At 40.4% G+C, this 15,131-nt stretch overlaps 1 protein-coding gene across 2 annotated transcripts in view; it reads right to left on the bottom strand.

Moving 5' to 3' along the window:
- The window catches only part of LOC140740789 (polycystin-1-like protein 2), a 109,659-nt gene that overhangs the window by 89,170 nt on the left and 5,358 nt on the right, over positions 1–15,131 (bottom strand). The window contains exons 3-9 of one of the 2 annotated variants that reach the window (XM_073070303.1): positions 13,468–13,650; positions 12,588–12,698; positions 11,737–11,884; positions 9,599–9,828; positions 4,391–4,795; positions 3,792–3,911; positions 61–113 (exon numbers count right to left, since the gene is read on the bottom strand). In XM_073070303.1, coding sequence (XP_072926404.1) covers positions 61–113; positions 3,792–3,911; positions 4,391–4,795; positions 9,599–9,828; positions 11,737–11,884; positions 12,588–12,698; positions 13,468–13,650 — 1,250 coding nt within the window. The remainder of the gene's footprint in view (positions 1–60; positions 114–3,791; positions 3,912–4,390; positions 4,796–9,598; positions 9,829–11,736; positions 11,885–12,587; positions 12,699–13,467; positions 13,651–15,131) is intronic. The other variant, XM_073070304.1, reaches the window with a different exon arrangement.

The raw sequence follows: 15,131 nt of genomic DNA, 5'->3' as shown, positions 1-15,131 counted from the left end.
ATTTTCATCCTTATGATTTTCAAATAATTACAAACTGAACTTTAATATTTAATTGCTTACTTGTAGTGATGATATTTCAGCTTCGTCCTTGGTTTTACTGCGTAAGGTCTCTGCTGAAGCACAAATGAAGGAAGCAAAGACATTTCTCAGCAAAAGTTGATCTGTTCTCATATTTTTTTACATACTTAAGAGGCAGAGCTTAGTCTGGTTGTAATAAAATTGTTTCATCAGCCCCTGCCCAGTGTTGAGCTTCATTCACTGATAGCAGTACTAATCATGATTTATGATCTGTGTTCTCCACTAGCACGGGCAAGCAGAGGGAGCAGAGTGGTCTGTACTGAAAAACAATCTAGCTATATTTTGTTGCACGTAGTAACTCAAACAATTCTTTCCTTCATCTGTATGTTGGACAAAATCATTCATGAATTCAACTGTTATTTGTAAATTTATGAATAATGTTCGGAATTTGAGGTGGGGGCTGGGGGAGGGTGGAGCCCAGGCAGATGATGGGGTGAATGGTTATTTCTCCATTTGGCCCCTCAAGCCTATTTAACTTTCAATTAGGTCATAAGGCCGTAAGACCATAAGATATAAGTGCAGAATTAGCCCATTTGGCCCATTGAGTCTGCTCCACCATTTCACCAGGGCAGATCCAGTTTTCCTGTCAGTCCCAATCTCCTGCTCCCCCACCATATCCCTTCATGCCCTGACCAATCAAAAATATATCAACCCTGACTTAAATATACATGAAGACTTGGCCTCCACAGCTGCCAGTGGCAACAAATTCCACAGATTCACCACTCTCTGGTGAAAGAAATTCCTCCTCATCTAGACCATGGATGAATCTTCTTCCAGGATCATGGATTCCAGATTTGGCTAATCTATGGGAATTTTTAATAAATCACAAAAGATGCAAATTAAGAAAGAATATAGATAGACAATAAATGATGTGCACTCAGTTTCTGCTCTGGATGGAGAAAATATGAAATGTAAAGAACAAAATTGTTATAAATCATATTCATTTAAAAAACAGGATAATTTATTACTCAACAAACTGTATAAAAGAAAGTGAAGTAGTTATAAATAAATTATTTTATAGTAGTTTCACTTTGTTTCATAAAACAGAAGAAGATATTGCCATTGTATGAAGCATTGTCAGCTAGGCTAGCAAGAGATGGACATTACTAAGCATTGTGTAATGGCTTCTGCTTCCCATATTAGGCAGGGGGGAAAATAAACTCCTTGTCCTCCATAGAATAAATGTGCATTTTATGCAGATTCTTTCAGTAAAACATTATGATACAGTGTAATTGGAAATACACGGAGATGTGAAATAAATCTCATTGCCTCATTCACTGGTTATTCACACTCCACTCCCTTCATCACATCATTCACTGGCTGTCGTCACTCCACCCACTTCGTCACTCCCAATGACTTGTAATTAGCAGCTAAGGCCTTCCACTACAAGCCAAATGTTATCTCACCCACAGGAAAGGTAGAACTTAGTGATAGATAGTAAAAAATAGATCCATGTTTATTTCTGATTCAGTACCTCTTAAAAACAAAGATAATATTATTACACTTGATTCATATGAGAAAGAATTATCCTAATTGTTGCAATCAATAAATAATAATAATAACTTTATCTACATAGCACCTTTTATACATTAAGATGCAGACTCAACGTACTTGACATAGACTGTAAAGATAAAACAATATAATCATAAAAATACAAAAAAGTTAAAAATCATAAGAACCAACATTATACAGAATAAAATGTAATTGAATATATGAAATTATATAAATATAATCAACATCAACAGGAATTAAGTAATCCTATTAAAAGGCCAAATTAAAAAAAGTAGATTTCCAGAAGTGCTTTGAAATGTTCCACAGTACTGTCCTGGCGTATCTCATTTGGTAGAGTATTCCAACTGTTTGGTGCATAAGATCAAAAGGCCACATCACTAGTTCTATATTTGTTAAATGATTAACAAATTACAAACAGTTTGTTTTAGAAACAGTTAAAGTTTGTGGGAGCTTCTGTCCACAAATCAGCGGCTTCATTGCCTACATTTTAAAAGTGAAATTGAAGATTTTCAAAGAGTAAAGATTAGCTTTATTTGTCACATGTAAATTGAAAAATGCAGTGAAATACATAAACATGAGAAATTCTGCAGATGCTAGAAATCCAAAGCAACACGCACAAAATGCAGGTCAGGCAGCATCAATGGAAATGAATAAACAGTCAATATTTTGTGCCAAGATGCTTCTTCAGGACTGAAAAGGAAGGGCGAAGATGCCAGAATAAAAAGGTGGAGGCAGGGGAAGGAGGCTAGCTGGAAGGTGAAGTCAGCTGGGTGGGAAAGGTCAAGGCTGGAGATTAAGGAATCTGTTAGGAGAGGCGAGTGCACCATAGGAGAAAGGGAAAGTGGAGGAGCACCAGAGCAAAGTGATACATAGGTGAGAAGAGGTGAAAGGTAAGAGTGGGGAATAGGGGAAAGGGGTGGGGGTGGGGGGGGGAGGTTTTTATTGGACGGAGAAATCAATATTAATGCTATCAGGTTGGAGTCTACCCAGATGGAATATAAGGTGTTGCTCCTCCGCCCTAAGGTGCCCTTATTTTGGCACAAGAGGAGGCCTTGGACCGACATGTCGAATGGGAATGGGAATCGGAATTAACATGTTTGGCCACCGGTAGGTTCCGCTTTTGGCAGATGGAGCGGAGTTTCTTGATGGAGCAGTCCCCAATTTACCACAGGTCTCACCAATGTAGAGGAGGCCGCATCGGGAGCACCGGACACAATGGACAACTCCAGCAGCTTCGCAGGTGAAGTGTTGCCTCACCTGGAAGGACTGTTTGGGGCCTTGATTGGAGGTGAGGGAAGAGGAGAGTTGGTGTAGCACTATGGTGGCTTGCAAAGGTAAGTGTCGGGAGGGAGATCAGTGGGGAGCGAAGAATGGACAAGGAAATTCCAGAGGGAGCGATCCCTGTGGAAAGCGGGTGGTGGGGGTGTGTCGGGGGATGTAAAGATATGTTTAGTGGTAGGATCCCTTTGGAGATGTGTTGTGTTGGACGTGGAGGCTGATGGGGTGGTAGGTAAGGACAAGAGGAACCCCATCACTGTCACAGCAGCGAGAAAATGGGGTGAGCGTGAATGTTTGGGAAATGGAGGCGATTGTGGGTGAGAGCAGCATAAATAATAGAAGGTGGGAAATTCTGTTAAATACGTTTAACAGGGTTTAAGTACACGCAATGAAATACATTGTTTGCGCCAGGTCAAATCAGCAAGGATTTTGCTCGGCAGCCCACAAGTGTCCACTTGCTTCCTGTGCCAACATAGCATGCCCACAACTTAATAACCCTAACCACCTGTCTTTGGCATGCTGGAGCACCTGGAGGAAACCCACATGGTCACAGGGGAGAACATACTTACTCCTCACAGACAGTGGCAGAAACGAAACCAGTGGTCTAAAGCACCGCGTTGACTGCTGGGCCACCGTGCTGCCTAATCACACTCGAAACTACACTTCGACAGAACAGTTCACTGTTGTTATAAAACACCTTCTGATATTCTGAAGGGTGCAAAACAAATATATCCCTTTTAACCTGATGGAAACTTTGGAGTTGGACTTACATCTGCAATCGGGGTTGTAAAACCAGCACATTCCCTTTTACACTTACTAAATATGAAGAGGGTGGAGTCGTAATCCTATGCAGGCTGCCCAAAAACAGGAGATCAAAATTTGTTGCATATTGTAACATTATTTATAGACATTAAAAAACTTACCTTGATCATCAATATCAGGTGGTTTCAGAGATGATATATTTGCCACAACAGTGATGTTCCCAACATTAAAGCTGATGCTAGAAAGAGCGTTGACAGCTTTTCCCCTAACCAGAAAAGTACCTGTGCACAGAAGCCAAAGGGACAGCCATTATAAATGGAGTCACTATCTCTCATGATTTCTAGATTTCACATGGTGATTGATAAGTATTTTTCCTCAGGAACGTAGGAGAAGAATTAGTCAATCAAAATCATTCTATTAATAACATATTAGAATTTATAGCAATGAACTGAAGTCTCCTGGTCTCTGGCAGAAATTTCAGAGAACAGTACAGTGTTATTGGGCCTTACATTACTTCCTTTGTGTTTCCAGTCTTACCCTCTAGACAAGCGACATAATTCGTGACTAAAGTTTTGTGATTTCATGCAGACAGAACAATAGTCCTAGTTTGAAGTGTTAATTTTTTTGTAAATTTTCCTGTTTAAACATATGTTACTGTCTTGATTTCATGATTCAAATCAATCCTGATTTAAATCATAATTGCAGAATCAATTGTAGTTAAAATGTTATATTATTCAGCTAAAAAAAAGAGGTGAGCTACCTTCAGAATTCATTAGAAGGCTGTAGGCTCCCAGATTGCCATCAGGATTCTGAATGGCTTCAGAAAAGGTCTCGTTAGGACCAATAAATTCAAACTGTAGCTCAACTGGGGCTCCATGAGACACAGAAATGTTTATAGTCAAATCACTTCCCAGCTCCAAAACAGCAGAGTTTACTGAAGCCTTCAAACCTCTGATTGGTTCCACGAATTGAACAGTTATATTCAGAGATACCTCTCGAGTGGTCACATTATTCTTTGCTAGAACGGTGATCTGATGGGTGCCCGGACCTATCATTTGTTGAATGGCACTATCCAGCGAGACATTCTGAGGGATAAATCCTTGGGATGTGGTGATGGTGTGAATGGTGACTGCTCCAACTAACATTACATAGGTCACATTTGTACCTGTGAAAGAAAAAAAATATATATATACTCCTACTTATTCAATAACATTGCACACGATTTGCTTTTCATAACACAGGAGTCCATTTCAGCCCAATAAGTCAAGAATAGCTCAAAGAACAATAGCATTCCCTCATTCATTTCCCCTGTAACCTATTCTACCCAGGAACTGGTCTTGGTTGTCAGAAGCTATTTCAGACTCATGCAATTAGGAGCATTTAATAGGTAGTGGGAGCTCATCCTCACCACCACCCCTGACCACAACAACCTTAAGGAACCTGGGTGGCATTGTTGCTAAGGTCACTGAATTAGTAATCTGGAAGTCTTGGCTAATGATTTCAAATGCCCCACAGAAAGCCAACCTGCCTGGATCTTGGCATGCAGCATAGCAATTAGAGCCTCAGCTTACAGTGCCAGCCATAGGATCAGGGTTTGATTCCTGTTGCGGTCTGTAAGGAGGTTGTATGTCTTCCCCCTGACTGTGTGGCTTTCCTCTGGGTGCTCTGGTTTCCTCCCACACCTAAAGATACAAGTTTAGGGATATTAAGTTGTCGCTATGCTATGTTGGTGCTGGAAGAGTGTTGACCCTTGTGGGCTGCCAAGGACAATCCTTGCTGATTTGATTTGAGGCAAACAATGTACTTCACTGCAAGTTTCAGTCTATAGGCGACAAATAAAGCTAATCTTTAGATCTTTAATCTTTATGTGACATGGACCTTGTTTGTTTCTCTTCAGCTCAAACTCTGTTAGCTCATTGGTAGAACTCCCAACTTGGAATTAAAAGGTGGGTGGGGGGGAGGTGTAGAGGGTCAAATGACTTTCCAGCAACCTTGACTTAAAGATCCAATTTGACAGTCCAGTGCAGTACTAGAGGATTTTGACTTTTCGATTGAGTTCTAATCTCACCTAGCTGTGGAAACAACTTTACTGTCTCTATCTTATCTATCCCTTTCATAATTTTATATGTTCCAGTAAAATTCACTCTAATTTTTCTGAATTCCAGCAACTATAGTCCTAAATAACTCAATCTCTTCTCACAGGCTAATCTCCTCATCTCAACCTGTTGAACCTCCCCTGAACTACCTCCAAATCCAGTATACAGTCTCTTTACTGAAATAAAAGACCACAACTGCATTCAGTGCTCTAGATGCAGCCTCACCAGTACCCATTATAACCTCGCTACTCGTAAATTCATTGATGGCCAACATTCCATTTGCCTTCTTGACAACCTTTTGCACCTGCAATCCAACCTAGCTGCGATTCTCACACAAACACTCCCATGTCCCTTTTCACAACAGAATGCTGCATTCTTTCACCATTTTGATTGGATCTTCTATTTTTCATTTCAAAGTGGGTGACCTTGCATTTACCGACATTGTACCCCATCTGCCAGACCCTTGCCCACTCATTTTGAAATGAAAAATAGAAGGCCAGATTATTATTTAATCTGGACAGGACTGTCAAATTGTGAAGACTTCCCACGTCCTCTGTAACACCCACAAAATACTGGAGGAGCTCAGCAAGCTGAGCAGCATCTATGGAAAGGAGTAAACAGTCAATGTAGCATTAGTACAGACTGATTGATCAGCATGCTCTGCAGCCCTGTGTCTTACAATGAATCTTCTATTGCCTGAATTCACACTTTCTAATTGTCCTCATTTCACAGCTTTTTATGGGCAAAATGCCATGTTCCCACTCCCTGACTGCTGCGCATTAATTCATCAACCACTTAGCCTTATTTATAGCTTGTACCCAAAGCAATCCTGACTTCTTCCTTAAGGAGATATTCTATCCATCCTATCCATTTGTCTCCTTCCTTCCCAGCAACTGAATATTAAGTTTTTTTTTCTCCTTCCCAGATCTGATGAAGGGTTGTTGAACTGAAACATTAAGTGGGTTTCTCTTTCTACAGTTGCTCTCTTATCTGCTCTGCTTCCAGTATTGTTGTGTATATAATATTTCAGTAGTGTTAATTGTAAATATATTGTTTGATTAAGCATTCCCATTCATGTAAATAATTCATTATGGATTATGTGTAAAAACAAGTGAATTGCGTATGTCATGACACTACCACTTGATATGTATGCCTTGCTTAATGTAAAGAACAAATCCTGTCTTTTTCTTCAAAATACTTTTATGTTTTGGGATTACAGAACATATTCAGTATATGAGGGGTGATCCTAAGGCAGAAGGAGTCAATTTTAGTAAACCTAGCACATTTATTTTTCAACATAGTCCCCTCCTACATTTACACACTTAGTCCAGCGGTCGGGGAGCACATGGATCTTGGACCTCCAGAAAGTGAAAACAGCAAGGATGATTGGTAAGTGCATGGCCTAAGGTAGAAGGAGATGAGTTATACAGCTCTCGTTACCTGCACTTGCAGTTCAACTCTTTGAGTGATTATGCAGAAAGTTTGAAGTTAATAACTCACCAGGGGTGATCAATGAGTTCTTGGCCCAAGGTAGAAGGAGATGAGTTATTAACTTCAAACTTTCTGCATAATCACTCAAAGAGTTGACCTGCATGTGCATGTAACGAGAGCTGTATAACTCATCTCCTTATTTGCCTCCACCACCGTTGCCGACAGCCCATTCCATGCACTCACTACTCTCTGTATAAAAAACTTACCCCTGACATCTCCTCTGTACCTACTTCCAAGCAGCTTAAAACTGTGTCCTCTTGTGTTAGCCCTTTCAGCCCTGGGAAGAAACCTCTGACTATCCACACAATCAATGCCTCTCTTCATCTGATACACCTCTATCAGGTCACCTCTTCCTCCTTCGGTCTAAGGAGAAAAGGCTGAGTTCACTCAACCTATTCTCATAGGGCATGCTCCCCAATCCAGGCAACATCCTTGTAAATCTCCTCTGCACCCTTTCTATGGTTTCCATGTCCTTCCTGTAGTGAGGTGATCAGAACTGAGCACAGCACTCCAAGTGGGATCTGACCAGGGTCCTATATAGCTATAGTATTACCTCTCCGCTCTTAAACTTAATCTCACGGTTGATGAAGGCCAATGCACCATATGCCTTCTTAACAACAAAGTCTACCTGTGCAGCACTTTTGAGTGTCCTATGGACTCAAACCCCAATATCCCTGTGATCCTCCACACTGCCAAGAGTCTTACTATTAATACTATGTTCTGCCATCATATTTGACCTACCAGAATGAACCACCTCACACTTATCTGGGCTGAACTCCATCTGGCACATCTCAACCCAATTTTGCATCCTGTCAATGTCCCGCTGTAACCTCTGACAGCCCTCCACACTATCCACAACACCTCCAATCTTTGTGTCATCAGCAGACTTACTAACCCATCCCTCCACTTCCTCATCCAGGTTATTTATAAAAATAACAAAGAGTAAGGGTCCCAGAACAGATCCTTGAGGCACTCCACTGGTGAACGACCTCCATGCAGAATATGACCCACCTACAACCACTCTTTGCCTTCTGTGGGCAAGCCAGTTCTGGATCCACAAAGCAATGTCCCCTTGGATCCAATGCCTCCTTACTTTCTCAATAAGCCTTGTATGGGGTACCTTATCAAATGCCTTGCTGAAATCCATATACACTATATCTACTGCTCTTCCTTCATCAATGTGTTTAGTCACATCCTCAAAAAATTCAGTTGGGCTCGTAAGGCTCAACCTGCATTTGACAAAGCCATGCTGACTATTCCTAATCATATTATGCCTCTCCAAATGTTCATAAATCCTGCCTCTCAGGATCTTCTCCATCAACTTACCATCCACTGAAGTAAGACTCACTTGTCTATAATTTCCTGGGCTATTTCTACTCCCTTTCTTGAATAAGGGAACAACATCCGCAATGCTCCAACCCCCCGGAACCTCTCCTGTCCCCATTGATGATGCAAAGATCATTACCAGAGGCTCAGCAATCTCCTCCCTCACCTCCCACAGTAGCCTGGGGTCCATCTCGTCTGGTCCCGGTGACTTATCCAACTTGATGTTTTCCAAAAGCTTCAGCACATCCTCTTTCTTAATGTCTATATGCTTGAGCTTTTCAGTCCACTATAAGTCATCCCTACAATTGTCAAGATACTAAATATACAGTATATCTATATATAGATATATTTAGTGTTTGTTTCAATTAAATCAGGTCATCTTCACTTTCCCTGTTGATGAGAAAACTCCCAGAGCTTACTCTTTTACAGAAATACAGGGTGTGATCCTTAACCTCCTGCCCAATATTCACTCTCAATCAATGCCAAAGAGAGAGGGTTGTTTAGATATTATTAAACAGACATTTGCGAAACCTTGCTGTGGGTAAATTGACAGTTTGTCTCCTAAACTGTAAACGTGATCGCACTTCAAAAGTAATCAGCTGGCTATATGCCGCTATGGGATAGAGCAAGGTTTTATTCTGTGTGAGTCAAAAAGTTGCCCAGTTTCTGTAATGCTTTTTTTGCTTTCTTTCATGAAAATGGACATCAGTGGAAAGCCAATTTATTGTTTATTGTCTCATGTTGTTAGTCTTTGAAAAGGTAGTTCAGACTACAAAGTGGCAGGAATACTAAATTTCTTTTCCTAAAGATAAATTAAAACAATTAAAGATACTCAGCAAGTTTTAGAACAACCTTAAAAGATATGAGTCCCTAATTTGTCAATTAATTGAATTTTAATTCCCAGGTGTTTCTGCTGAGCACGAGAGGATTCAGTAATGTAAACATTCTACCCTCATTTCCCTCTTCACTATAACTTACACTGCTCAGATTATTGGTTGTATCAAAGGGAAAAATCACATAAATTCATTCTACTGCTCTTGAAAAGAAAACTGCACCTTCTTCAACCATAAGCTGAATCAACAGCGGATCTCCATATGGAACTGTGCAGTTGTTAGTTTCTTCAGATTGATTGAGATTGTAGCATTTGATTATTCCAAAACCATTGATTGGCTGTTGGATTGAGACCATTTTCTGCGCGATCACATGCCACTCACTAGATGTACATTCAAGACTGAGAGTGAAGAGACCCGCAGTCCGATACTGGTAAGTCTTGTTGCTAGTGGACCTTTAAAAAAGATTGAGAAAATAGTGGTTATAATTCATAACAAGCCAGTGTAAGGGGAATGAGTTCCTTAACATAATTACAAAAGTAGTTAAGTAATTACATTTTTCAATGAATTTCTTTGTTACATCGCTTTAGTGTTTCAGAGCTGTTATTGCCATGTTCAAAGAAAACAAGCTACCAAATGTGGGCAGCAGATTAATCTGCATTACTGCTGATTTTAATCCTCAGAAAATATGATGTTTGTAATTCTGTTGATTTTTTTCTATCTTGAAGTTGATTGCTTTTAGGAGATTTATTTCTGTATTTTGGATTCTGGGGATTAGAACATTTTCTCATGAGGCAGGATTGAATAGAACTTTTTGTTTCATCTCTGGAGTTTCAAAGAATTCAAAACAATCTTAGCAAAAGACAGGGGTTTAACAGGGAGACCCCTGAGCCTAGAAATAGGGGGTGAGATTCCAGTACAATGGATTGGTCTGCAAAAGGGACAGCAGATGTCGGAATCTGAAGCTTGCAGGTGGAGGAACTCAGTGGAGTGAGCAGTATTTGTGTGGGGTGGGTGTTTCAGCAATGTAGACAACTCCTTTCCCCGCAGAGATGCTGCTCAACCTGCTGAGTTCCTCCTCCATAATGTTTGTTCTGTGGGACTGGTCAATTTGTACTGAGCTCAGCAGAAGTCTCTTCACTTTGACAGTTGGAGAATGCTTTGAACATTTCAATGTAGTCAGAGCTGATATTGATAATTTTTTTTAACTTAAGAAATTTTTGGGTTCTGGGCATTTGGTGAATCAGAGGGAAAACTTCACACCTCTTCCACCCCATCACTGAACTGTTCCCACAACTTATGGACTCACTTTCAAGAACTCTTCATCTCATGTTCTCAATATTTATTATTTATTTACTATTATTATTTACTCTTTTTTGCATTTTTCACAGTTTGTTGTCTTTTGCACATTGGTTGTTTGTCCGTCCTGTTGGGAGTGGTCTTTCATTGATTCTATTGTGTTTCTTTGTATTTACATGGAATGCCTGCAAGAAAATGAATCTCAAGATTGTATACGGTGACATATATGTACTTTGATAATAAATTTACTTTAAACTTTGAACTTTGAAATCTCAGTCCTGATCTCCTTTGTGTAGCCAGGCTTGCATTGCCATTTGTCCTCCGTCTTTTTATTTTAATTTCATTTGTTCATCATCAAATGGAGTAGCATGTTCAGAAAAATAAGTGTTTTAATTTTTAAAATGGCTGCTACCAATACTGCAGCAGATTAGATTTCTCCCTAATCTGATCTGACAATAAAACACTTGGCATTAACAAATATTTTGTATCTGATTTCAATTCAGTGAATCCTAAACATAACTTTGTCATGGACGGTCCCAAGCCCAGCTGTGAAATGAGGAGGGTTGGGCATGGGGCTAGCAAACCCATCCCTTAAAAACCCAGAGCTTCAGAAATGCCAACAGAAACTCTAAAGGCCTCATACTTGGGAGCGGAAGGATCTTTGCCTAGAACACGTATGAAGTCATTTAGTGAAATTGGAAGCCACAGGACCAATCAACTCTACCAACTGAGGACCAAGGATTCTGATGAGCTGATGTTGGCAGCCAATGCCCCAGTAGGGGCAATGGGCTTAAGAAGAATACTAAACATATGTCAAAAAATGATAATGGATCATTGCTGTAATGAATTTAAAGTGAAATCACTGAAGAGAAAATACTGAGGAAATTAAGATGACTAACAGTCATTAAATCTACTTAATCTGAGGACCTGCATCCCACATTATTGTGGCTACAGAGACAATGGATCCATTGATGATTTAGAAAAATTCCAAGTCCTTGGTTGTTAAAAGAGAAGAATACCACTAATTGATATTTCTGTCAATTACATTTACAATTAGTACTCACTGGTCTGGATTATATGGTTCGATTACGAAGCCATCGCCAGTGTTGAGCGTGCAGGTGAGGTTCCCAGAATATGGATGCAGCAGCCACTTTTGAGATATCGTGATGTTTTCCAGGACTGCGTACACATCATCAACTAGCAAATGAAGACCTACGGTAATCAAAATATCAAACGGACATCAAGTATTGTTACTACTTTTATCCTTCTTAGTATGATGGTTTGAGCACTTACGGACAGAGGAAAGAAATCTTGCTGTATTATTCCCGTCACTGTCTGTAAGGTGCTTATACATTCCCCCCACCATCACGTGGGTTTCCTCTAGGCGTTCTGGTTTCCATCCACCGTCCAAAGACGTAGCACTTGATAGGTTAGTTGGTCATTGTAAACTGTCCTAGTTAAATCGAGGGTTGCTGGGCAGTGCGGCTCAAAGCCACGCTGCATCTCAATAAATAAGTCAAATAACTTTAAAGAACCAGTATGTAGTAGTTACTTATTCTGAATGATTTTGATGAGTTTTAACATAATGTTTCACAGACTGCATCATTTCTGGCATTATTACATAGGTCTAATTTGGCCATTTTTTATACATTGCGAACAAAACACTCAAGACAAGGGTTTTGTTTTAAAAATCATCTGGCTGAGAACTTTGACAAGACATTCTCTTCTTGAATGTCCACATCTGCCTGTTGACGCCATTTGATTCCTTGCTCCTCCTACAAACTCACAATATTTCCCCCATCAGATAAAGACATTACATACAAACATGCAAGGATCTATTTCATGCAGTCTGATCTAACTCTAATAATATTGATGAAAATATGACGATTAGAGATGTTGGGGTGGCATTTCTTACCTTCTTTGCAATGATAGTCGATAACAAGGTAATTGCCCAGGTCTGGACAAAGATCACCAAAGGACGTCTTATCTGCTCCAACTTGGCAAGCCTGTAATCCATGGCACTGACCTTCAATATAATATTTTTGGTTATATTTGTTGCTTAAGTATAAAATCATGCAGTTTCCCAACATAAACAATCCTCTAATCAACCAGTCTGATTGTACAGTAAATTTCCTCTGCTGTGTGGAAGATTTGTCTTCATTCTACATGTAACCATGTCCAGATTTAACAATGCTGGACTGAGGTTGTAAAGAACACTAAAGGGTAATCCACTCAGTGTTTCTTTGTGTGCCATTGCTATGGGTGTTAACTCATATTTGGATTGGGTTGCTTGACTGTGACCCCAAAATCGAACAAAATTCCCTAAGCAACAAAGAAAATGGTGACTTTTACAACGTGAGGGGAGGAAACATATGACAATTCTTTATATTCCCGTAATATTGGGTTTAGATATTTCAATCTGATTCAAGTTGAATTGTCATTCACCCATACATGAATACAGCTAAACAAGACAGAGTTATTCCCAGACCAAGGTACAAAATACAGTACCAGCAGTCACACACAGCACAAGGCACACATAGCACATACAAGATAGCAAGCACATGTAAAATATTAGTAAAATACAGCATGCAAAAAGCCCAGATCCTGAGTGTAAGGATGCTGCAGAAATCTGCAGTTGACCGCAAGATAAGGCGTAAACGTCAGAAGTCTTTATGTGAAAGTTAACGAACAATAATGACTCTGACACCACACAGCAGAAGTACAATCAAAGTATAGAATTCTGGAAAGTTCTGCCTCTGTTCTTAGTCTTTAGATAACTGTAAAAAGTATGTTACCTTTCACTTTTTCTCTCACATCAATCCAACTGCAATCTTGAGGTTTGGTTGGGGTTACAGACTCCAAGGTGCAGAAAGAGAGAGATTTGCGGCCGTAAAAACTACTGTTGATCTGAATCACCTCCCCAGACTCGCACTGTAGTGTAGCATTGAAGTGATCACAGGCAAAGGCTCGGCTGGACTCTGACAGAAATGTAATGGCACACAAGATAAGTCAGCAATTCGAACTTTTAGAAAATGTAAACTCACAACTTTACCCAGTCTTCCAATGATGCAATAATACAACCTCTCTCATTCCATTATATTCTCCTAGAAATAAACAAAATATAACATATTCTGGAAATTGTCCATTGCATCTTGTGGTGAACTACATATACCTGTCTGGACACGCCCCCCGCTGACTGCTCCTGTGGCTCCTCCCACTGACCGTGGCTCCTCCCACAGACCCCGGTATAAAGGCGATTGAGGCCTGAGCCCGGCCCTCAGTCTCCAGGATGTAGTATGGTGGTCAACTACTGCTTGTTCTTTCTTCCAGTCAATAAAAGCCGATATCTCGCCTTCACGTCTCAGAGAGAGTTATTGATGGTGCATCACATCTCTCAATAGCTCCAACAGTCTTTCTAATTTGGCTTAGAGTGGCTGAATTCCTTTGTTTAGCAAGGAACCTCCTATTTGAAGAGTTTCTAACTACATCTGTCATCTTCAGCTGTAGCTACTCTATGCAGGCATGGGGAATTGACAAAGAAACTGTGGAGATGCCTTTTGCTTAGGATACTTCTATGCCGATTCTTCTCCTTTAGATCACTGGACCACCCCAAGTCCTCAAGTGACATTTCTGTTATCAATTTACACAGATCTTCAGGCCCAGTCCCTATGTTTAACTAATATAATGAGCAGCATATGTACATCACTGAGAGTGAGCACAGTCCTCTCCCGCCTTCCCACCCAAACTGCAGCAGAATTCGGTCTATCAGCCCATTGAGCCTGCTCTGTCAGTTGATCATGCTAACTTATTTTCCCTCTCAACCCCATTCTCCTGCCTTCTTCCCATATTCATTAACACCTTCATTAAAGACGAACTTTATTTGTTACAGGTACACCGAAACTGTGGAACGTACAGTAGGATGTGCTTGCAACAATGACCGACACAGCCCAAGTATCGTACTGAGTGTCGCCATGCCTCTGGTGCTAACATAGCACGCCTACAACTCACTAACCCTAGCCCTCACATGGGAGGAAACCAAGGCACCCAGAGGAAACCAGTGCAGTCATGGGGATAAATACAAACTCCTTAGAGACCCAAGTGGACCTGAACCTGGATCACTGGCACTGTAAAACGCTATGGCACAGAGACACCATAATCACAAACCTATCAACCTCCCCTTTAAATATACCCAATGACTTGCCCTCCACAGCCATCTGTGGCAATAAACTCCACAGATTCACCACCCTCTGGCTAAAGAAATTCCTCCTCCTTTCTGGCCCAAAGGGATGTCTTTTATATTGCTATCCACTTTATGCTTGTAAAGCAGGTCACATCAATATACCACCATGAGTAAAATAAATAGTGGGAGGTTTCGGTTTGAAAGAAGTAAGTTGGATGATCTAAACCAAACAAAAAAAAGAAAACTTTTGAAGAAAAGTAGGTGTAGAGGAAAGAAATA

Source organism: Hemitrygon akajei, chromosome 17 (genome assembly GCF_048418815.1).
Source record: "Hemitrygon akajei chromosome 17, sHemAka1.3, whole genome shotgun sequence".
Lineage (NCBI taxonomy): Eukaryota > Metazoa > Chordata > Chondrichthyes > Myliobatiformes > Dasyatidae > Hemitrygon > Hemitrygon akajei.
The sequence above is the reverse complement of the archived record's forward strand: the minus strand, read 5'-3'. Positions and strand labels throughout refer to the sequence as shown.